Source organism: Poromitra crassiceps, assembly GCF_964638095.1.
Source record: "Poromitra crassiceps genome assembly, chromosome: 2".
Taxonomy (NCBI): Eukaryota; Metazoa; Chordata; class Actinopteri; order Beryciformes; family Melamphaidae; genus Poromitra; species Poromitra crassiceps.
Window position 1 is genome coordinate 45,048,243 of NC_139624.1, and position 25,392 is coordinate 45,073,634.

General features: G+C 42.7%; 1 protein-coding gene across 1 annotated transcript in view; it reads left to right on the plus strand.

The window, feature by feature from the left end:
• Positions 1 to 4,149: 4,149 nt before the first annotated feature.
• The window catches only part of LOC310772272 (uncharacterized protein), a 48,937-nt gene continuing 27,694 nt past the window's right edge, over positions 4,150 to 25,392 (plus strand). Inside the window, exons 1-4 of the mRNA XM_083632033.1 lie at positions 4,150 to 4,351; positions 7,254 to 7,462; positions 24,130 to 24,202; positions 24,327 to 24,417. Coding sequence (XP_083488159.1) covers positions 4,204 to 4,351; positions 7,254 to 7,462; positions 24,130 to 24,202; positions 24,327 to 24,417 — 521 coding nt within the window. The 5' untranslated portion in view covers positions 4,150 to 4,203. The remainder of the gene's footprint in view (positions 4,352 to 7,253; positions 7,463 to 24,129; positions 24,203 to 24,326; positions 24,418 to 25,392) is intronic.

The following is a 25,392-nucleotide window of genomic DNA, read 5'->3' on the forward strand; positions in this document are numbered from 1 at the left end:
GTCCAGAAACCCCGACTCAGCCCCACACAAGGACAACATGGATTGATGCATTCATTTTTACTTTAAGTTTTTCATTTCATACAAACTATTGTTTGCAATAAAAACGTATTGTTTGAATCATATATCTCCCTCTTTTGCTGTCTTTTGTCCCAGTTTTTTATGCATTACATCCTTTAGTCAAACTTGAGCTTACAATTTTATTGCCACCTTGTAGATGTCCACTGTGCCCAAGGTTACCTTTTTAAAACATCTGAATGACAGAGACAAGTAACTTGTTAATTGATAACCTATTAAGCCACTAACAGTTTGACTTGAAGGGTGATTTACACAACCTGAATAGTCATCTTGTCATACCTATACAAGGACACTATGAATGTACCATGTGGAGTAGGCTACCTAGTAACAGTGTTAGGATTTGAATTTAATTAATGACAAATGGTTCAAATTATGGCCTTGTGCTTATGCAGAACAGGTTTATGACTACCACCACCACTACTGCAAAAGCATTGTCTTCTGCCCTCACCATGTGTTACATGTGTGTACACGGCCTAGACAGCGAGTTAAACACTTCTTCCAAATAAACACTAGACACAAGATCCAAGGTTTTGAGCATTTAGTGGAAGCTTTCTTTTGATTGTGCCGAATCAAGGGCGCAATCAAAGAAGGATGTGGATTCATCTCTCCACTGCTCTGCCTCATGGCCAAAATGGAGACTCTGATAATTTTCCATAGGTTTAAGTACTTCCGTGTCTTCACCACTAGGTGTCACTAAACATCATCTGACTTATTTACTGGGGACAGAATACATTGGCTTTTCATTGTGACAACCAATTACTTGGATCACCATTCAGGAACAGTTTGTTTAATCCTTTCCTCACTGAGCACATCTATAACCATGATCAGAAGTGTAGAAGCAGCACACTATCTTCATCCAATGGACTCAGAACACCACAAAAGCAACACCTCAGTAAGCTGTCCACTCATGGCTAACACATCTAGGCTTATCAGGAACCTAGGATTTGAAATTATGACATTTTACCTGGAAAAAGTCCATTGCCTAATGAGCCTCTTTGACAGCCACCATTTGGCTCACCACCACCACCACCCCTGCTACTATTACTTACTACATAATATATTACTTACTACAAACTTGGTACACTTGTGCACATATCAACTCTGACTAAAGCAATTCAGTGTCTATATTATCTGACATATACCCCCCCAAGTCAACGGAAGCTTGGACCCCGCATTGCCGCTTGCGGCTATTTATTATTATTATTACTAGGCCTACTACTATTATTACTATACTCCCTCTGCAGTATATAAGGTACCTCAGATATTTCACTTTACTAAATGGTAGGACTTGAGAATGACTGATGGAGAAGCCACATCTTTTTGTCACACAATAGGCTATATAACTTCTATTGTGTGTGTGCCCTACTGCAAATGGTACTAAATAAGCTGACTCTGAACTTTGTTGTGAAAGTCAATATAAATTAGTGAATGAAATATGTAGCTTAATAAGATGCTCTTCATGCTATTGAGATTTTCTAAAGTTATCTTTGTTGTGACTGGGTTAATATAAGCCTTCAAGTGGCACCGAATTTCCGCTTTTGTCTCAGTATTGAACGGTTGGACAGAGCTGTGAGCCAATCAGATTGCTTGATTTGAGAGAGCCGTAGTTCAGTCCTGAGCAATCTAGTAAGAGAGTGGTGTCAGCGGAGTTCCAAAATGCGTGACTCAGTAGCCAATGAATAGCCAGGAAGGAGGCTTGCGCTACTTTTGAATGCTAAAATAAAGCAAATAGTGTACAATTTGATTCTTTAAACGTCGGATCCTTTCAAAGTACATCACAAACTGCCCATTTTGCTTCAACTCGACAGCGCTGCTTAATCCAGAACCTTGCTTCCGGGAACTCTTGAGAGTAAAAAAACGGTCCATTGGAGTGAATGGAGATGTCGTAACTCTTCTATATACGAAAGCTTTGTTGGACCAATCCTCTATTACTAACACACCTCAGCCAAAAGCCATTTTTAATTGAACTGGGTCAGCCCTCATCAGAACCATATCAGAACATTCAGAACAACAATGTAAACCCACAGCATTATTGGGCCATTGTGCTTGGACAAAGGCAGGGATGGTGGATCGGTGGCAGATGCTAGCCTATGGGAGATGCAGCCCTGATCTGCCACAGTCTCCCCTTGCAGTCTGACCTCATAATGTTGTGTATCTGTGTCACAGAGGCCTCACGCAGTCTGACCTCATAATGTTGTGTATCTGTGTCACAGAGGCCTCACGCAGTCTGACCTCATAATGTTGTGTATCTGTGTCACAGAGAGGCCTCACGCAGTCTGACCTCATAATGTTGTGTATCTATGTCACAGAGAGGCCGCAGTCTGACTTCATAATGTTGGGTATCTGTGTCACAGAAAGAGGCCTCACGCAGTCTGACCTCATAATGTTGGGTATCTGTGTCACAGAGGCGTGATTTCTAACCCCACATAGGATAAGCAATAACCACACCCTGTGGCGCCAGGATTGGCCAGGAGCATTGAAGCTTGGGACTAAAGCACCTGGGGTTTTTCATCTTTTAAAATAAAGATGTTTAAAAAACTATTGCTTGTTACATTTTCAGTGCTGTACCTTTTCTCTGGGTAAGAATTGAGCTTGAAATTAACAATATGATACATTATATTATATGAGCTATGAACGTGAACACAACACTGTTTATATTATTGCATGTTTTTGTAGATTGTGTACATTGTGTAGATTACAATTATTATGCTTATTATTATTATTACTACTATGCTAAGGAAAGTAGGTGACCATAATTCATTTCAATGTCCGCTCTCAATGTCAGCTCTCGAAATCGCTGTCCGTTCTCAAGAGCTATTCAGTTGGTTCATGAAATTGCTGGGCTGCGTGCCCTCCAGTGTTGCTCCTGGCCAATCCCGGCGCCACAGGGCGTGGTTATTGCTTATCCTATGTGGGGTTAGAAATCACGCGTCACAGAGAGGCCTCATGCAGTCTGACCTCATAATGTTGGGTATCTGTGTCAAGAGAGGCCTCACGCAGTCTGACCCAGGGAAGTGGGGGTGCTGCAGGTGCTGCAGCACCCTCTGCTGTTTTGTATTGGAATTGCAATGTCATTAAAAATATATACATATATGATTCAAATGTGTTTTATATATTTTATACTGCGATATTTAGGGTTTAGTTGAAGACTATGAGCAAAGCAAATAGGATGGAGATGTTATTTTGTATGTTTGGTTTATAATAAAATAATAAAATATAATAATAAGTTCAGTGTTTCTGCCTGTGTTGCTGTCTGTTGTAGTGTAAAACGACCTGATCCAGATGGAGCTATCAGAAGAGCCTGAGTGAGGCTAAGTCATGTGGATGCATTGGCAAAGAAGAAGTGCTCACTAACATGGCTTTAAACAAATTTGTGAAAACAATTTGAGAGAAATAAGCCTTTCGTGTGCCTAGAAAAAGTCTTAGATCTTTTATTTCAACTCATGAAAAATGGGAGCAAAAACAAACGTCTATATATTTTTGATATTGTGTTCATTTTGTTGTATCATGTCTTGTTATTTTCTTTGTTTGGATTTTTTTAAATCAATTCAACTATCCATTTTGTAGTAAAGAGAGAGGGTGCCAAAGGCACATGCTCTTCCGGGTTCGGCATAGCTAGATATTTCATCCCCCATTCATTTCAGAAGACATTTCAGAAAATGTTAATAAAAAATAGTTTTACTTTTGGTCAAACCAAGCGATTCGGCTATAGCCTATTAAAAAGGAGAGAGTCCAAATAACATGAACTCGGACCATATAAAATGGAAGCAACAAAAATGTTGTGTTTATATTTTTGTTCAGTAAATTGTGTTAATTTTGTTGTATCATTTCGTGCCATTTTCTTTTTACATCAGGAATATTTTCCTCCTAACAGTAGGGGGCAATGGCGCGCATTGTTGACCTGTGTTCTAATGAGAGAAGAAGCTGTGTTGCGCGAGCTCAGGAAGTGAACCGTATTTCCGCAGTCAAGCCAAATTAACGTCTGTTTGTTTGACTAGTTTGCTTGTAAACATAGAGGTTCCCACCGCAAAGCGTTCAGCGCCCTGACAGGCAGTTCACACCACCGTTCAGACTTTCAGATCTTTCAGCGGGTTGAGTTGTTGTTGGAGGGTTTTGTTTGTTTGTAGGATGATGGTTTTGTCAACATCACAACAAGTCGTGGTGGCTTTCACGGCGGTGCTGTTCACATTCGTCGTCCTGCCCAGGATGTTTGGTGTCGGCGGGGGCACAGGGACGAAGGAGACCCGGGGCTTTGACCATCGCTACAACAGAAAGGGTAATGGTTTAAGTTACAGGCTATCGTTAACCATGGTGTGGCTTGAAAGCAGAGCTGTCATGTCAGCTAACTTGTTTGTGTTTATGCACCCCCCCCCCCCCCCCAACAACAGACTGCCCAGTTTGTTTTTGCACTTCAACTGACTAATTGAAACATAAAAGACGTGATAGAAGGGTTTTTGTACCATTAAAGCTGAATTCAACCCCTTTAAAATGTAAAAAAAAAACATGATATGGATTTACTCTGTAATCGTGACCATTGCTAACCTGACGCTGCCAGATGGATGTAAGTTCGTTCACATTTGTTTCACAATTTGTGGAACAATGCCGCCCCCATCTGGCGGAGTCAGGCTAGACCATTGCCTTCAACTAATCTTTTATACTTCTAAAGCCAGAAATGATTAATTGTGCCACCCATTAAACTGTGGTGTGGGAAAATGGATAATTTAAGATTGCCATTGAGGAGCTGCATAAGCAAGCCTCTCGTGCTATGTTTTCCCTTTTTTCTAAATGTAGAAAATATGATTTATCTGTAGATATCACACTGGACCTTTTTGACAAGTTGGTTTTACCAGTTATGTTGTATTCGTGTGAAGCTTGGGTGTTTGAAAAAATTGATATATTGGAGAAGCTACACCTCAGATTTATTAAGTACATTTTGAAAGTTAAAATGACAACGTGTAACAATATGGACTATGGGGAGCTGGGGAGATACCCACTCTGTGTCACTGTCAAAAAAAGAATGATCGGCTACTGGACAAGGTTCATTGAAGGCAAGGAGAACAAACCTAGCTGTATGATGTATAACTGCCTGCTTGATTTGCACAATTCTGGCGTCTATGCGTCGCTGTGGGTGGTGCAGGTCAAACAGATTCTGGATGATTGTGGCTTGTCCTACCCCACAGCAGTGTAGCAGCTCTGACTGGTTGAAGCTTCTTCTTCTTCTTCTATGGAGTTTTATGGCAGTTGGCATCCTTAAATGGTGCATTACCGCCACCTATATTGCTAAAACTATAGTGCAAATACAATATCAATAAAAAGTGTCCAACCAAAATGCGCCCATTCACCCCAATATCCATACTGTGGCCCAGACCAGTCGTCTAGGCCGAAGCGAACGCTTCATTCAGCGTTTTTGTCAAGTCATCTCCCGAAATGTCCTCAATATCCAAAAATTTCCTGGCAGCGTCCACCACCATCTTGATCCTCTCTGATTGCTTTCTATCTCCAGAGCACAGTTGATCACCATCAAAGCCAAAAAGGCTTTCTTGTCCACACAAAAATTGTTTCCAGATTCACCAGCATCACTCTTCTCCTGTTCCTTTCGTATTTCCACTATCTCATGTTTCCTTTCCATACTTGTAACTGCCTCAGCATAAGATATTCCTTTCTCTTCTCTTACCTTGTTCACTTTCACCTCTCTAATCCTTTTTGGACACTGTTTTGACCCTGCATGATGCGACCCCCCACAATGCAGGCATTTAACCTGCCCTTTACACCCCTCAACTTCGCATTCATCTTTCCCACATCGCCCACATATTTTATCTCTTCTGCACACTGCAGCTACATGACCATATCCTTGACAACAAAAGCACCGAAGAGGCGCTCTCTCAAACGGCCTCACCCTATAGCTCACACAATCTACAAAGACTCTTTCAGGAACTTCTGCTTTAAAAGTCAAACAGACAGACAGACTGTTCTCCTTCTTACCTTCTACAAACATTGTCAATTGTCTTGCCTCAAACACACCGTCTACATCCTCAAACGTGTCCACGTCAACCTCAAGTGGAACACCACTCACCACTCCCTTTTTCATGGGCTCTTTTCCAAGAGCAAAACACTCTAACCTACAATATGTATAGTTTTTTATATCAATGACTTTCAAACCCTGAGCCTTCGACACACAAGCTATGATTACCATTCCACTTCTAGTAACCCTGACAGATTTAACCATTCCCACTTTCTTTTTAATGAACTTTCCTACTTCGTGTGAATTACTGAAAATTCCATCGTCCTTCGTTACTGCTTTCATACCAACAAGGAACGGACCAGACTTCACTTTCTTCACTTGTTGACTATTGAGAGGGTTCAGGGTTAATAACACCAGAATCCCCAAGGCTGTTGGCAGTTATAAAGGACTGCATAGAAGTATGAGGATCTGTAACCTCTGTAGTGACAACTGTGTGGGAGACGAGTATCATATTTTGTTTGAATGCAAGAATGCAATTATTTTGAATTTCAGAGAGTTCTATTTACCCAGATATTATTTAACTCGCCCATCTATGTTTAAACTGATCTTACTACTACAAACAGACAGACCAAAAGTTATGTGTAAACTAGGTGCTTTTTTGAAGAATGTCCTGCCTCTGTTTAAATGACATGCACTAGCCATGCCGTGTCCCATTGTATATTGTTTTTGTATGTTTTGTTTGTGCTCCATACCATGTGATCATGGTCAATGAGTCACATTAAATAAATGAAATGAAATGAAAATGTACAGCAATAAAAAAAAAGTGACTGACAAAATTGTTGGTGTATTTGTCTTTTTACAGGCACTCACCATATATTGAGATCTAGGGCTGCAATTAACCATTGATTTAATTGTCAATCATTTATTCTTTAAAATGTCAGAAATAATGAGAAACGCCCATCCCAAGTCAATGTTTAACTAGAGACAAAAGTCTTGTGCAGAAAAAAATAAAATATTCATTTTATAATGAAATGCCAGTAAATGTTTGTTTTTGACTTGATGATGAATGACTTTTCTGTAGACTGACTAATTGACTAGCCTAATTGTTCCAGCACTCTGTTGGTCTAGCAAGGTGCCGCACAGTATTTGGGTGATTTTTCCTGAACATGTCCTCACCCACCCGATCACTGGTTGTGGTTCTGTTTTGTGTCGGCAGGTCCGGGCGCGGTGCGAGGCCAGCCCGTCGGCATGAACGCTCCCGGCTCGGCCCAGAGCATCGAGGGCATGCAGCAGATGAAGATGATGATGGAGCAAGAGATGAAGAGCGACAAATTCCAATCCAAAGGCAACAAGGGCTACGTGTTCACCCTGATGCCCCTGTACGCCATCGGAGTGGGTGTGTTCGCAGCATACAAGTTTCTGAAGGTAAACGGCGCATAAGCGCACTCACACACACACACACACACACACACACACACACACACTAGGGCTGGGCAATATAATCGATACGGCAATATGTCGCGATATTTTATTTCCCGATACTGTATCGATACCTGGACGCCAAGTATCGCGATATTATTATTATTATTATTTTTATTTTTATTTCTTATTTTTTTGCAGGCCATGCCATGCCAGGCCTCTGCATCTGGTGTATCACCCCTAATCGATACTGTATCGATATTTCCCATATCCATGCATTCAGTAACACTCAACACTCAGTAGTTTTGACTAAATTTGTCCACTAACTTATCAGTATAAAGTGATGTACATATTATTACACTACCTGGGTGGTACACAGTGTGTTGTATCTTTAGCTCTATTATTTAATTTTGAGTAAATTCTGTAGAATATCGCAATATATCGCAATATGTATCGCATCGCAATATATCGTGATACAATCGTATCGTGACCCAAGTATCGTGATACATATCGTATCGTGAGATCTTTGCCAATACCCAACCCTAACACACACACACACACACACACACACACACACACACACACACACACACACACACACACACACACAGGAGGATGGATTAGCCTTTTAGGCCCACAACAAAACTCCCTGCATAAACCTTCAAACTTTTGTTGCGTTTGGGCCTTCATTTTACATGACAACGGCGTTATTGGGTCTTGAAAACGCAAAAAAGTGAAACCAGAGTTGAATTCTCTGATAACACTACCCTTTCCGTCGCCGTGTAAACTGTGACGACACAGTCACACTTTGTGCATGGAATATGTGCATATGTTGTCATTTAGCACTTCATCTCCGAAAGGCAGCGGCTGCAACTTGCAGGCATTTTTTTATTTCATTATTCAATAATTACCATTGCTAGAGGAGCTTTAAGTGAATAGCCTACTTTCTAACGTGAGGGAAGCAAAAAAACAGCTTGTCAGCTTGAGTTCACGGCACACTGACACTAGAGAAAAAAAACACAGGACAAGCACAAGCACAGGGCATAGTTCTTGCACAAAGGATAGTTACATCTTGTCTTGTGTTTTTGAATCTCAGTGTATGTGCTCCAGAGGCTTCAATAAAGTAGGAGACACCTTGTATCCAACAGTTAAACCTTTGTGATTAACTATTTGCATATTCATATATCCTGGAAATATTAATGAGGGAGGAATAGATGTCATTTTAAGGATTTTAATGGGATAATTTGACTGTTTTTGTGGAAAAACCACAGCACACATTATTAACTCATTCATGGCCAAAGACGTCTTTGACGTGTTATCAGGAATAGCCCAGAGGGCCAATGACGTGTTTGACGTGTTTTTGTTTTTATTAGTGCAGCGCGTAGTTCAAACACTTCCCCAGCCTGTGACATGTTATCAGGTCCCTAGCCTCAAAGTCAAGCCGACAACACGTTATCAAACACATACCGCAGCTGTTGTTTTGAAATGAGCAGGAGCAAAAACAGAAAACAGAGAAACGCGCTTCCTTGTGCAGAGGAGAAACGCCATTGAAACACCCCTCGGCGCGCTGCACGAGCTGATCGGCTTGCTGCAGGGCAGCGGACATCGATCGTTCGCGGTAGTCAAACCCGTGACCAACATGATCGATCCTGGTCCCTGGACCCCGTTCCTGTGTCCCAGCCCAGCCCAGTCCCAACTGTGTGAGGAGGAGGAGAACAGCAGCCTCGCCACAGAAATGGCTTTCACACAGAGCCAAGCAGCACGGCCACTTTCCTGTCGAGGGCGAGGAAGACTGGATTCCAATGCGACAGGACCCGGATGATCTCGCGGTAAGGAGTGTGTGTGTGTGTGTGTGTGTGTGTGAGAGAGAGACTACACTGATCTCTGCATTCTATTCTATGATCACACTCACTCACACTGAGTAAACTGTATTGTTGAATGTAAAAAAAGCACTTCATGTATATATATATATATATATATATATATATATATATATATATATATTTCTTTTTTGTCATTTGTGTCATAACGAATAATATTTACATGTCTGATGTCAATACAGTTCAAAATAAAAGAATTGAGAGCGAGTTCTGCCTGAGATTGTGTGATTTACAAAAATGCCATTTTCTGCAATTTCTCTTCTCAGAGAGACCTTTTTGGTGAAAACAGGGTGTATATAAATGGCTATAAGTAGAGTACAGAACATGCTAAAAGCTCACTTTTTTCCCCTGGTGAAACCAGAGACGTACATCTTCATTTTGAGGTATTGCAAATCACTTTGGTGCTAATAGATAATTTACTGTGGGTCTTGAAAGATAACCAACAATTATGAAAATCTTTGGCCTGTGCTAAATATTGGCAGTCCTAAACTGGCCATGAATGAGTTAATCAAAGAGTTTTAAGATGTATAAAAACATGTTTGTAGGGGATATTTTAAGTTCAATAGTCTTGAAATTATATTATTAATATGACGTGAGGTTCAGTTAGCTTTGCACAGAAACATCCGGTAAAAATACTTTTTATTTTTACTCTTCGAGTACATTTCATAGCCTGTACTTTTTTTACTTTTACTTAAGTAAATAGTTGAATCGGTACTTCTACTTTTACCAGAGTCGTGTTTTATACAAGTAACTGTACTTCTACTTAAGTACAGAATGTGGGTACTTTTCCCATCTCTGTACGGATATTATTATTTGCCACGAAATGTTGTGAATTTATTCATGTGAGCTCAGCATAACATTAGCGGATTTCCCTCTGCTCTCTGAGCTCATCAATGAGAGCTGTGTATCTGTGACTGCTGCTAATTCAAGTCAAGTCAAGTCAAGTTTATTTGTATAGCACATTTCATACACAGAGGCAATTCAAAGTGCTTCACATAAAATGGTTGACAGGAAAAGAAAAGAAAAGAAAAGAAGAGAGTAAAATGGACATTTAAAAGCATCACAACAACACTTAAAAAAAAAAAGAGTATAAAAAGTGCATTAAGCAACTTCATTAAGACAGGAAAATAAACGAAAAGAAGAAATAAAATGGACATTTAAAAGCATCACAACAAAACTAAAAAAAAAGAGTATAAAAAGTGCAGTAAGCAACAGGCGCAGCAGTTGCAGAAAGAGCTAAAACTTATAGAGGACTCATTGGGTTTGCATAGTAGCTGTCAGCAGTTAAAAGCGACGGTAAACATAAAAGTCTTTAGTCTATTTTTAAAAGTAAGTAAGGTTGGGGCAGATCTGAGGTCTTCAGGCAATTTGTTCCAGCTAGCAGAAGCATAGTGGGTAAATGCAGCCTTCCCGTGATTTGATTTGATCCTAGGGACAGTTAATATAATAAGCTGGACCCTGTTGACCTAAGAGTTCTAGACGGTTCGTAGCGTGGGAGCAATTCAGCTATGTATTTTGGGCCTAGGCCATTAAAGGACGGCTTTCCCGTGGGGAATATGAATGATGAATTAAATCTCACGCCCCTAAGGTTTTCGAATCCGTTGAAATTTTTGAAATTGGTTGTTCACTGCCAGAGATATCAACCGAAATCCACTCTGTGTGTGTGTGTGTGTGTGTGTGTGTGTGTGTGTGTGGGGGGGGTGGGGGGGGGGGGGGGTGGGGGGGGGGGGGGGTGGGTGGAGGGGAGGGGCGGGTGCGGGGACCCGAAATCCTACATTTCCCACAATGCACTAGGCTCGCGTGGCCTTCGTTTCCACGCCCACCCCTCGGGCATTTGGCTGATATCAAACTCCAGTAGGTGGCGGTAATGCACATATATGCTTGCCAACCGCCATAAAAGTCAAAGAAGAAGAAGGCTTCGACATAAAAACATTTAGTAGAACAAGAAAAAATCAAAAATAAAATTGCACCAAATTTAAACCGAAGTATGTCGGGAGATGTCTTCATAAAAAAAAATTCATGCATTTTAAGGCATTTTCCAAGGAGTTACGCGCATCTGATGTTGTAACTATTTCATTTAAAAATGCGTAAAAACGGGTACATTGCTCAGCGTTGATTTTGTTACTTCAACGCACCTATAGTCCAGTAAAAATGTCACTTGACCTCACACTAATTGCAACAAAACCAAACTCAACTGATTTTGTATCCTCAATATGTCCTCAATGAAGGAAAAAAAGTGTTAAGGAAATGTATGAAGGGAAATTTTTGAAAATGACCCATATGATGCAACCAAAAACGTTTTTTTATTTATTTTTTAACATTTTATTTTATTTTATTTTATTTATTTATTTTTTTCTCCTTGAAGCAAAAAACACATACAGCATATAAGTGATGAGATTTATGGCACATTTAAAAAAAAAAAAAAAGGCTTCCATAGGCTTCCATAGGCTACCATCATATTTAGGTAATTTTCAAAACTTTCCCTTCACACATTTCCTTAACACTTTTTTTCCTTCATTGAGGACATATTGAGGATACAAAATCAGTTGAGTTTGGTTTTGTTGCAATTAGTGTGAGGTTGACCCACATATTTGCGTAAAATGCCTGGACTACTACTACTAGATGTAAAATTTGACGAGCTTTCCAATGCCGCCAGTCCCGTGTCTGTACGTGCTTCCGTTCCCGAGATATGGTCTCTTTGCAAGGAGCTATGGGAAGCTAATATTAGCTACCGTAGGCTAGGCGGTGGAAAAAGATGGCTGCCTTTTGTTTTTCTTCAAGACCTCTGAAGGGGCGTGGAGGACCTCTAGAGGCGGGACCATTGCGGCACAGGCCCACAACACTGTAGTTCATAGGTGCTCGACTTCCGCAAGGCTGGACTTGTCGCCCCGACGCGTTTTGCATCAGAGCGTCATGGAAATAATGTGAGAGATGGTTGATAGGTCAGGCAGTGAACAACCAATTTCAAAAATTTCAACGGATTCGAAAACCTTAGGGGCGTGAGATTTAATATATATTCATATTCCCCACGGGAAAGCCGTCCTTTAAGTGATTTATAGACTAATAACAGTATTTTAAAATCTATTCTCTGACACACTGGCAACCAGTGTAAGGACTTAAGAACTGGAGTGATATGATCAGCTTTCTTAGTCTTCGTTAGAACTCTAGCAGCAGCATTCTGAATGAGTTGAAGTTGCCTAAGTTCTTTTTTGGAGAGACCAGAAAAAAGGCTATTGCAGTAGTCTAACCTACTATAAATGAAGGCGTGAATTAGTTTTTCTAGATCCTGTCTGGACATGTATCCCCTAATTCTTGCTATATTTTTAAGATGATAAAAAGCAGATTTTCTAATTGACTTAATGTGGGAGTTAAAGTTGAGATCGGAATCAATAATAACTCCAAGATTTTTGACTTGATCCTTAGGCTTCAGGGATAGAGACTCAAGGCGTACAGTGATTTTAAGCCTTTGTTCTTTGGGGCCAAACACGATCACCTCAGTTTTGTCTTTGTTTAACTGTAGGAAATTCTGGCACATCCAGTTATTTATTTGATAATGTACTGGCACAATGATTCTATGGGGGCATAGTCAGCTGAGGAAAGAGTTATATACAACTGAGTGTCGTCTGCATAGTTATGATAGGCTACTTTGTTTTTTTGCATAATTAGGCCTAGAGGGAGCATATAAAGGTTGAAGAGAACGGGCCCCATAATGGATCCTTGAGGCACCCCACAAGTCATCCTAGTTAGGTCAGATGTGTAATTGCCAATGGAGACGAAGTACTTCCTGTCTTGAAGATAGGACTTGAACCACTGGAGGACCGTACCCGATAGCCCAACCCAGTTTTCCAGTCTGTCCAATAAAATTGAGTGGTCAACAGTGTAGAGCTGCAACTATCGATTCTTTTAGTAATCGAGTATTCTACCGAATAATCCATCGATTAATCGAGTAATCGGATAAGAACCCTTTTTTGTGTTTTCAAAGGCTTATCGTAAATATACACCAAAAAATAAGATAAATCTCTTCAAATAAACAACTACATTAGTTTCTTTCTTAGAAAAAACAACATTTTTATTTTTAAATTGCATAGAACTGGCAGTGGCACCATTCATCTTTTCAACCTGACGTTTGAGTTCTTCCAGTGTACAGCAACCGTTAAATAATATGAATGAATGGCTTACTAGCTAGTTTACATCCTTCATTTACCTTACAGCTGCATGACACACACACTCTTTCTCTCTCACACACACTCACTCTCTCTTTCTCTCTCACACACCAACAGGCTAGTGTGATCACACACACACACACACACACACACACACACACACACACACACACACACACACACACACACACACACACACACACACACACACACACACACAAACGCTGTTAAATTAGCCGCTAACGTTAATAGGTTGAGCTTTGTATTTCTCACAGAAAACGGTCCAAACTTCTCAGAGAGAGCGGTCGGTATTCACTAAAGCCTTCATATCTCAGGCTCTGTAGTACATAGAAACATAAAAATAAAAAGCATTTGAGAGCTTAACCCTTTGGCTTTTCGTATTATATTTGCTCTAATGTTAATTAAAAAAAAAAGATCTTTAACCCAAAAAAATAAAAATAAAAATATTCTAATGCATTTTAAGAAATGTTAATAAAGATTACGGCAAATGTAACCCTTCCAAATAAAAAGCCACGGGTTTAAGCTGTCAAATGCTTTTTATTTCATGTTGATAGCTACTATACAGGCTGAGGAAATACTTTCTGTTAAACCCTTGACAATTACTGCAGCAACATTAGCGTTAACGCGTTAACGTTAACGATCTCTGTTTTGCAGACGTTGTGAAGACAGTGAAAAGCCCCGTTATCTAACAACTACAACGGCAGTGAAACAACTTATCCAGCTAACGCTAGCTAATTAAATAACGTTACCTGATGTTGTAGTCGATGCCTCTCTCAACGTTACAGCTGAGGAAGTGCTGCTAACGTTACCTGCGGTGCGCTGCCTGCTTCATTCACCCTCAGCCTATCTAGTAATACGTTACAGTCTTCAGCATTTAGCTACTGTAAATATATCTTGTGTTTGACCATGCTTCCTCAAGTTTGAGGTGTTTCCCTGGCCAGCTTTGCAATTCACATCACAAATGTTGCAACCAGTGTTGTCTGAGTCTATCTTGGGAAAGTGTAGCCACATTTTCGGGTGGACCCGTTTGTTGATGTTTTCAGGTAGAGTGACATACTGACGTAACGCGCTCTCGCGTGTTGCCTTAAGGTTCCGTCGGAATTTCTATTTTACCCACTCTCTTCTATTACTCAGATGCGTGTCGAGGCGAATCATTTTGGCCTCGATCAATTTAATTATTCGAGTTATTCGAGGTACTCGAGGAATCGTGACAGCTCTACAACAGTGTCAAATGCAGCGCTAAGATCCAGTAGCACTAGAATCAAATTTTTGCCTGAGTCTGTGTTCATTCTGATGTCATTTATGACTTTAGTAAGCGCGGTTTCAGTGCTGTGATGGGGGCGAAAGCCTGATTGGAGTTTATCTAGGAGATCATTTGAGGTTAGGAATCTATTGAGTTGTAGGTAAACAACCTTTTCAATTATTTTGGCTATAAAGGGGAGATTAGATATTGGTCTGTAGTTACTGATTACCGATGCATCAAGGCTACGCTTTTTAGTAGGGGTTTAATAACTGCAGTTTTCAGGGACTCAGGAAAAGTGCCGGTCACAAGGGATCTATTAACTATTTGCAATAGGTCCGACGACAGACAGTTATAAACGCTTTTAAAAAAGCTTGTTGGAAGGGTATCGAGACAGCACGAAGATGATTTAAGGCCTTGCACAGTTTCCTCTAAGATGTCGTGGTCGATAACGCTGAACTGGGACAAATTTATCGAACTAGGGATCTGCGGGTAGGATGATGTCACAGCATTTCTTGGTGTGGAGCCACTAATAGCCTGCCTGATATTAATAATTTTATCCGTAAAAAAGGCAGCAAACTCATTACATTTGACAGTAGAGAGGAATTCAGGTGCTACACAGAGAGGCGGATTAGTCAGTCTATCAACTGTGGCAAATAGAGTGCGTGCATTGTTCACATTTTTGTTAATTATCTCGGAAAATAACGATTGTCTCGACCTTTTCAGTTCGAGGTTGTAGGGAGTGAAGGCTTTCTTTGTAAATATCATAGTGAATGTGAAGATTAGTTTTCCGCCATTTACGCTCAGCTTTCCTGCAATCTTTCTTTTTGCATCTAACGGATGCAGAATTTCGCCAGGGTGCTTTAATTTTGCCAGACAGCAATTTTAACCTAACAGGCGCCACACTATCAATAGTATTCAGAATTGTTGAATTGAAGTTATCAAGAATCTCATTGACAGAAGCTGATGTGGGAGGAGATAAAGAAAATGTCTCCATAAACAGCGCGCTGGTGCCTGCATTAATGTCTCGTCTTTTAACGGTTTGTGACCTATTAATGATCTCAGGGGAGATTTCCATTTCAAAAAAGATGCAAAGATGGTCAGACAACGCAACATCAATAGTCGACACAGAAGAGGACTTGAAGCCCCTAGTAATAACTAAATCCAGGGTATGGCCTCGGTTGTGAGTAGGCCCTGAAACATGTTGAGACAGATCAAAAGTATCAAGTAAGATATTCAGTTCTTTGGCAAAATTATCCGTTGGGTTATCAATATGAATATTGAAATCCCCAGCAATAGATATACAGTCATGTTCCATGAAAATTAAGGAGAGTAGATCAGCAAATTCAACGAGAAAGCTGGCTGAGTATTTTGGTGGTCTATAGATATTCAGCAGTAACACAGTGGTTGAGCATTTCAGAATAGCAGCAAGGTATTCAAACGATGGAAAGTCTCCAAATGTTACCTGCTTACATTGAAACATATCAGAAAAGACAATCGCTACTCCCCCCCCCCCCCCCTCTTATCAGCTCTGGGAGTGTCAATGAAGCTATAATTAGGCGGTGCTGATTCGGACAGAACAGCCACTCTGTTGTTCATATCGAGCCAGGTTTCGGTGAGGAACATTAAATCCAGATTATGACTGGTAATCAGATCACTGATGAGGAGAGATTTATTTGACAGCGACCTAACATTAAGGAGTGCGGCTTTAATATTTTTAGAGCCTGGAACTTGTATCGTTTGCTTCACAAGGGGAATGGAGATTAAGTCTGATTTAGAAACAGATCGTGTTGGGGGGAAAGTATTACGTCTGTATGAAATCAAGACTGGTATCGAAGCATTGGATCGATAGACCAATAGTGGTTTATCGCAGCCAGTTCCACTTCTAGTGTGTGCTGGCGCAGTTCCTTTATAAGGCTGTGGGACCTTGTTTCTATGGGGACAGGCCGGGATGGAGGGGTCTGGCGTCGGGCTGGTCGACGCTTGGGGACTTGGACCACAGAGGGGGGGGCAGATTGGGGGGGGTCTTGGACGGGCGGGGGTGGGGCGCGTCGACTCTTGGGGGACTGCAACCACAGCCGACTCTGCCGACTCGGGGTCGAGGGGGTGTGGGGGATGGCGGAGAGAGGGTGGGTGGGGGGCGGGGAGCAGGTAGGTTGAGGGGGATGTGAGGGAGGGGATTGTGGGGGGGCCAGGTTCGGGGTTTGGAGTGCTGGGTCGGGGGTGGGTCAGGGGGGCGTGGGGCATGGCAGTATGGGAGAGGGCTGGAGGGCATGTGAGGGAGGGGACGGTCGGGGGGCCAGGTTCGGGGTCGGCAGTGGTGGGTCGAGGGGGTGTGGGGGATGGCAGAGAGAGGGTGGGTGGGGGGGGCGGGGAGCAGGTAGGTTGAGGGGGATGTAAGGAAGGGGGCTGTGGGGGGGCCAGGTTCGGGGTCAGGAGTGGTGGGTCGGGGGTAGGTCGGGGGGGCGTGGGGCATGGCAGTATGGGAGAGGGCTGGAGGGCATGTGAGGGAGGGGACGGTCGAGGGGCCAGGTTCAGGGTCGGGAGGGTAGAACGAGGGGGCTTAGATGGACAGGGGGACTGGGGGATCATAGACAGTCCAAAGCTTATCAGTTCGTTCATCCTGCTGGGGAATGGAATGGGGGAGGGGGGTGGGGAGAGGTGGAGGAGCAAAGAGGTAGAGGAAAGGACAGCGTCCTCCGCTTCATCCTGGAAGGAAGATGTCATGGTTGGTTGTTGGTGAACTGGGAGTTTGCGGAGGGGTGTAGAGGCCTGGAAGGGGGGGGGGGGAGAGAAGAGGCGAGGGGGAGGGGGGGGCAGTGCCCTCCACTTCATCCTGGAAGCAGAGAGGAGGAGAGGAGGGGGAGGGGGCAGCGTCCTCCGCTTCCTGTAAGGAAGACGTCATGGTTGGTAGTTGATGAACTGGGAGATCGCGGAGGGGTGTAGGGGCCGCGAAGGGGGGGGGGGAATGGGATAAGATAGAGCAGAGGGCAGGAGAGGAGGAGGGGGGGGCAGCGTCCTCCACTTCATCCCGGAAGGAAGACGTCATGGTTTGTTGTTGATGAGCTGGGAGTTGGCGGGGGGGAGTAGAGGCTCCGAAGGGGGGGGGGGGATGGGCTGATATCGCCTGCATGGCAGAGGATATTTCGTCTAGTCGGCTGGCCTCGAGTTGTGGCAACAGGGATTGTTGTTGATGAGACGTGTCGACTGGCAATGTGACCTCGCGGCGAGGGTTGGAGATAGTGGAGAGGGGGGGGGGCTCATTCCTGGCCGTGGAGTTATCAGATGTTGGGTGATTGATGTTGTAGATAAGATTGGCAGTAAACAGCCTTGTGCCATCTCTGTTGAGTCGACCATTACGATTGTAGAGATGGCTTCGATCCCAGAAGAGATTGAAGTTGTCAATATATTTCACATTATACTGAGGGCAGACAGTTGAAAGCCACATGCTTAAGCTTAGGGACCTGGTGAACTTATTGACTTTGTATCCATTGGGGGGCAGGGGGCCACTGATAAATGCCTCAATATCGAGTGAGGCTAGGAGCTTCAGTAGGTCCAGGAAGTCACGTTTGAGTGTTTCTGATTGCTGTTTCAGAATGTCGTTGGCTCCTATATGCAGGGTAATCTTGTTTAGGGAGCTGTGAGTAGACAGGATTTCAGGAATTTTCTCTGTTATGTCACAGATCATCTCATCAGGGAAACAGAGTGTAGCGGTATTGTTTTTAATCCCAATGTGTTTAATATCCGAGTCTCCGATGAGCAAGGATGTTATAGGGGGCTGCGGCCTGCTAGCTCTTGATAGCCTTTGAGGCTGTGGCCTGCTAGCTCTTGATAGCCTCCTAGCTTTGGGGCTACCTAGGTTGTCGGATAGCCGATGGGCCGGTCCAATATCCATATCGGCAGTCGATACAGGGCTACCCAATAGCGGTTGAAATCTGTTTACCAGCTGTAGGGACATCAGTGGTGGAGGAGCAAAACTCTTCTTTCCACCTCTCACAACAATCCATGGTTGATCAGTGCTAGTGCTAACAGGGGGTATACTAGCTAATGCAGGCCAGCCCGTGGCTGAGCTAATTTCCGGGTGATAAGAGGCAGTCTCTGAGGGTCCAGGGATCACTAATCTTTTCGGCTTTGCTCCCTGGACATTCCAGAGGACAGTATCAGTTTGTTTCCCCGAGATAGCACAGGCTTGGGAGGCAATGTTTTCGGGAACATGAGTGGGCAGTTTACCCAAGGATAAGGTGACCAGATTTCTCAAATGAAATTCTGGTCTGCTAGAGGGGCCCAGGGGGGGCTGTGCCCCCCCGACTTTTAGAAAATTGTGTACATTTGACAGTAAAATGCATAAATCTGGTGCACTTTGAGAGCAAAAGTAAGAGGCTAGATCTATGAAGAACTTTGTGATTTTGAAACAATTGAAAAAGAAGCAGTTTACAATGGTTACTAGTTATCTGGCACAATTTACCACAAATTAGACAGCCTAGGTAATTCATGGGAAATAGGCTACTGGTATATTGTGTAGAGTGGCAGGAAGAGAGGGACAACTTCTCTCTTTGACCTCACCAACTGGTGGATAATTTATTTACACAAAACAAAAACATTACAGTAGTGATTTATTACCTCAGTAAACACTTTCCTTGAGTTTAGGGTGTCGCTCAGACAATTGTCCAAGTCCCTCTGATCCGAGTCCCAAGTGAGTCTCAAGTCAATTGGTCCCGAGTCTCAAGCAAGTCCCAAGTCTTTCCTTTTGTCGGCAAGTCAAGTCAAGTCAAGTCACAATGTTATTTCAAGTCAAGTTTCGAGTCGAGTCATAGGTTATGTCAAGTCGAGTCACAGGTTAGAAAAAATGACAAGGCAGAGATTATTTAGGCTGCGGACGTGCGCGTTCACGTTAATACGTGCTTGTTGCCAAGCAACACACTTCTCTCAGACGAGCTCCAGACAGCTGACAGACAGCTCCAACTCAGCTCAAACTTATAGAGTTGTATTCAAAGGATAGAAACGTTCTCACAGCTCAATTTAACAGCGCCAACACAAGCAGTTTGATCACAAGTGCAATCAGTACTGAATGCGATGGCAGACTGCGCACTGCGGGCAGTTGACGAAGTCAGGAAGAAATTGAAAGATCTTCCGACGCATTAGCCTTGTACCAAGACGCTGATTACATTACACTGCATTACATTGCTGATGCGTCTATTTACAGCACATATCGATCGATATTTTTGGAGAAGATTCCGGCCGCATCACGCGCAGATCAAGATGAGACAGCTGTCAGTGAGTAGCTACGCATTTGGGTGTAACTTTTACGCCTGCTCCATACACAGACGCAGCGCATACAGGGTGCACTAGTCATAAAATTATTAGTGTAACTTTGAGTTCTACATCGGACGTAGCGTGTAAACCTAGGCGTACGCCCAGCTGGTGCACTCGGCTGATCTTGTCACAAGTCCGAGTCGAGTTTCAAGTATTTACCTTCCAAGTCCGAGTCGAGTCGGAAGTCGTCAAATTTGCGACTCGAGTCGACTCGAGTCCGAGTCCCTATGACTCGAGTCCAATTGTCTGGTGTCGCTCACCAGTTTCAAGTATTCAATGGCCACATGACCATATTAACTGCTAATTTAATATTAAATGCTGACAAAATAATTTTTAAAATCATGTTAACTCATTCATGGCCAGTTTAGGACTGCCTATATTTAGCACAGGCCAAAGATTTTCATAATTGTTGGTCATCTTTCAAGACCCACAGTAAATTATCTATTAGCACCAAAGTGATTTGCAATACCTCAAAATGAAGATGTACGTCTCTGGGTTCACCAGGGAAAAAAAAGTGAGCTTTTAGCATGTTCTGTACTCTACTTATAGCCATTTATATACACCCTGTTTTCACCAAAAAGGTCTCTCTGAGAAGAGAAACAGCAGAAAAGGCCATTTTTGTAAAAGACACAATCTCAGGCAGAACTCGCTCTCAATTCTTTTATTTTCAGACATGTAAATATTATTCGTTATGACACAAATGACAAAAAAAAAAAATATATATATATATATACAGTATATATTAGGGGTGTCACGATACACTCAGTTCACGATACGATACGTATCACGATACTGGGTTCACGATAACGATACGATACGATACGATTTTAACAATATTTTTTTAAACTTGAATAATGACAATATATGACTGGAAAAGTAGTATTTTATTTGAAATGCACAAATACAAAACATGCTGTTGTGGGAAATTGTTATTACAATAACAACTAGAAAAAACATGAGATTGGAGATAAGGCTTATCTTGAAATAGAATGAGTTACACCGTCACTTAGATTTACTTTGAACTAAAAGGTTTCTCAGCAGTATAAATTCTCATTATGCATCTTCAGCTTTTCTTCAAACTCAAACAACAAGACTTTTCTTAGTCTATTTTTTATGCATCTTCAGTTTTTCCTGTCAAGTAAACAGTTTTGCCAGAAACTCAATTGAATGGTTTCTCTCCTGTATAACTTCTCATGTGTCTCTTCAGAGACTTGTTCAACTGAACTACTTTCCACACATTGAACTTCAACAAACAAAGACGTTTCTTTGTCTATTTTTGAAAAAAAAAAAAAAATGTTTTTTTTTTTTTTTTTTTTTTTTTTCAAGATATGAGATTTCATCTCAACGATACATATCGTGACGTTTTACTATCGCGAAATTTCGTGGGACGATATATTGTGACACCCCTAGTATATATACATGAAGTGCTTTTTTTACATTCAACAATACAGTTTACTCAGTGTGAGTGAGTGTGATCATAGAATAGAATGCAGAGATCAGTGTAGTCTCTCTCACACACACACACACACACACACACACACACACACACACACACACACACACACACACACACACTCCTTACCGCGAGATCATCCGGGTCCTGTCGCATTGGAGTCCAGTCTTCCTCGCCCTCGACAGGAAAGTGGCCGTGCTGCTTGGCTCTGTGTGAAAGCCATTTCTGTGGCGAGGCTGCTGTTCTCCTCCTCACACAGTTGTGACTCCGTCTCGTCTCTTTCGGGCTGGGACACAGGAACGGGGTCCAGGGACCAGGATCGATCATGTTGGTCACGGGTTTGACTACCGCGAACAACTGATCGATGTCCGCTGCCCTGCAGCAAGCCGACCAGCTCGTGCAGCACGCCGAGGGGCGTTTCAATGGCGTTTCTCCTCTCTGCAACAAGGAAGCGCGTTTCTCTGTTTTCTGTTTTTCCTCCGGCTCATTTCAAAACAACAGCTGCGGTATGTGTTTGATAACGTGTTGTCGGCTTGACTTTGAGGCTAGGGACCTGATAACATGTCACAGGCTGGGGAAGTCTTTGAACTACGCGCTGCACTAATAAAAACAAAAACACGTCAAACACGTCTTTGGCGTGGATGGCTATTCCTGATAACACGTCAAAGACGTCTTTGGCGGTGAATGAGTACTAAAAGGCAATTTTAATGATTAAAATTGTAATCTAGAGATAAATATGACCTATTGTGTTTAATTTAAACCAGGGGTTATCAAAGTTTTGATGGCGGAAGGCCAATTTAGGGAACAGTAGGCTAATGACTAGATAACAATGATCCATCGCCAATCATGTTAAAAATTGTAATTTTTTTCAATGGAGTTTGGTGTACATAAAAACGTTACTGACTTCTCTGCAAAAACGTTTTGAGTTAGTTACTGCACTTACTTACCAGATAGTTTTACTGTACTTTTAACTATTCAAAACAACTGGGATGGATAACCCGCTGAATGGGGTCCGGTAAACAAGGACGGTAGCAAAAGCAGCAAGCAGACTCCGCCTCTCGTTCGCCACCTCTGGGGCTTCAGTTGCGTGCGGCTGGGTCCTGGGAAAACCACGGCACGGGCAGAGGGAGGACATCTACTCTGTGATCTACTCTGTCACACACAGGCAGCACTTTGCACAACGTGCACAATGACAGGCTTTTGTGGTGCCGCAAATGCTCTGTTATCGAGTTTCCAGTATTATTATTTGACTTTGTGGCCAAAATCGGGGACATTTTCGGGGACAGCTCCAGCCGGGGACAGAGCACCGAAATCGGGGGCTGTCCCCGAAAATCGGGGACGTCTGGTCACCCTACCCAAGGATGGGGGAGCTAGCAGACTGTTAGCATTCGTGGTATCTGTGATGGAAGATGCATGTACATTACCCGATGAGGGAGTAGCTAACGCTAAGTTAGCATTCGGCATCGTAGCTTCTGTGAATCCATTGGAAAGGGAGCTCTGAGGCTGTGTAGAGGTAATCCCAGTGTCTTTCAAACAATAGATGGTAGTTTCCAGTATTGCAATTTTTTGAAGGTGGCCAGTACATCCTTTACAGGGCGACATGCCCTTAGGTAACACAGGGTCCCAAATCCACACCAGGCAGGCTGGTAGATAGAGGCCGCAGGCCGGGAGATAGCAAAAGCAGGCAAGCGATAGCAGCGGGGCACAGCTTGTACACGACTGTACACTCTGAAGGCTGAAGCAAAAAAAAAAATTCATAACGTTATAAACAAATTAAACGACTTGAATTCACTTGAACACTTGTAACGTTGCTCAAATTGGGTTGGACAGAAGTGTAGAAGTTTCATGTTTACAAAACGAGCTCCACAGACCACAGCTCACCGTCTGTGTGGCTACTGGCTGTTGGGTGTGTTTGTTTGTGCTCACGGCACGTGCCGGTGTGAGTTCCACGTGTTAACAGTGTTGGCCCGAAGGCCCCCCCCAGCCAGAAAAGAGACTGTCTCATGAAGTTACACCTCACGTTAGCTGGCTGAGCATATGGAGAGAGAAAGAGAGAGGAGAGGAGATAAGAAAAAAACAATAAGACAAAGCGTCGATTGCTGATTTGAGCATCGATTACCATGTCAACGATTGAAGCTTCGAAGCATACACTTTTTTGCGTCAGCCCTAAAACGGACTGAATCTTTGGTAATAAAAATTTAATCAACTGTAAAACATGGACTATTGCAGAATTTGCCTGAAATTGACCAAAGTAGCCCTAATTATCAAAATCAAAAATAGATCTAATTATTGTTGCAACCTAAATTATTTCATAATTATAAAATAGGCATAGAGAAATTATTCTGTTTTTGATTGAGTGTTTTGAGGGGGGGGGGGGGTCCGTCTTCTGGGACCCTTTCGTCACCTCACAACTTGGTTTTCACTTTGAGAAACATGTGGAAGAGGCTGTCTGAGAGAGCCACGCCATCAAAAAAAATAAGAAATCCTAATCCCTAAATTAAAATGTAAAGAAAACAGAATTTGGAAAAGAGCTAAAAAATAAAACTGATTTCATTTCTTATGGCCCTAGAAATGTTCTGTGCTGCACTTTTTGGAATCCACAGGTCAAGTCTGCAGACGACTCCCGGGCTCTGAAGGACAAAGGCGCAAAAGGTGCCAAAAAATCAGCAGAGGCAGGTGTGTGTATGGCGTGTGCTACGATCCCTATTTGCATGCCGGCATTTACTTTGGTCACACCGGTTATTAGCTTGCCGTGAGAACAGGTGTCTTACTATTTTAATGTGTTTGCGTGTTTGTGCAGAGAACCAGCTAAACGAGTTGGAACAGAGGCTGGCACAGACGGAGAGGATGCTCAATTCCATCCTCACCCAGCTGGATCCGCTCACCAACTGGTGAGTCAACATTTACATGCTTCTGTGCCGGGGTGGTGCGGTGTAGGTTTGTCGCTTCACTGTCAACAGTTGTGGTTGTGAAATGTGATCTTCATATTGTTGCTTGTGGGGGTGGGCGACAGTGGCTGCCTGGCAAGCAGAGATGTGTGAATGCAGCAGTGAGTGCAGTGTGTGTTCAGGCTATTTGTCAGTGAAGAATTGCTACTACCGTAAATTCCGGACTATAAGCCGCGGCTTTTTTCCCGTTTTTTGGCCTTTTTTGGCCCCTGCGGCTTATATAACGGTGCGGCTTATCTATGGATTTTTTCAAAAAAAAAAAAAAAAATCTCTCTTTTTTAGCACTCTTTCTAACTATAAATCCACTTCTGTTTTAATTTCCTCTCTTGCCCTCTTTTAACAACATAACATAACATAACATAACACAACACAGGTAAGCAGAAAGAAAAAGACGAAGCAATCACCGCCATGAATGAGGAAATGACTCACCTGCTGGAGGCTGGAGATACACGGCTTGGGCTAAGCTTTTACTCCGTGAAACACTATCGATTAAGTCCGACATCGCTCAGAGGTTTGAGCAGCTTGAAAACAAGTTTGAAAACGTGCAGAAGTCCATCCACTCAATCAATAAAGGAAATAAGGCAACCGTGAACAGAGTTTCTAATGCGGAAAAGCGCATCAGCGCACTGGAGGACAAAAACAACACAGTGAGTCCGAAAGTGGATAAAATGCAAAAACAAATCGAAACCCTGCACACGCAGGTTGATGACTTAATCAGCAGGAGTAAAATAAATAACATTCGCCTGATCAATGTAAAAGAGGGAGCTGAGATTGGTGACATGGACGCTTTCGTGGCAAAATCCTGTGTTACATCCTGGACCTGAAGGAAGGCGAGAAACCACCAGAGGTGGACAGGGCACACCGGGCGCCTCGGCCACGTCCAGACCCCGGCCTGCCACCGAGGGCCATCTTCATCTG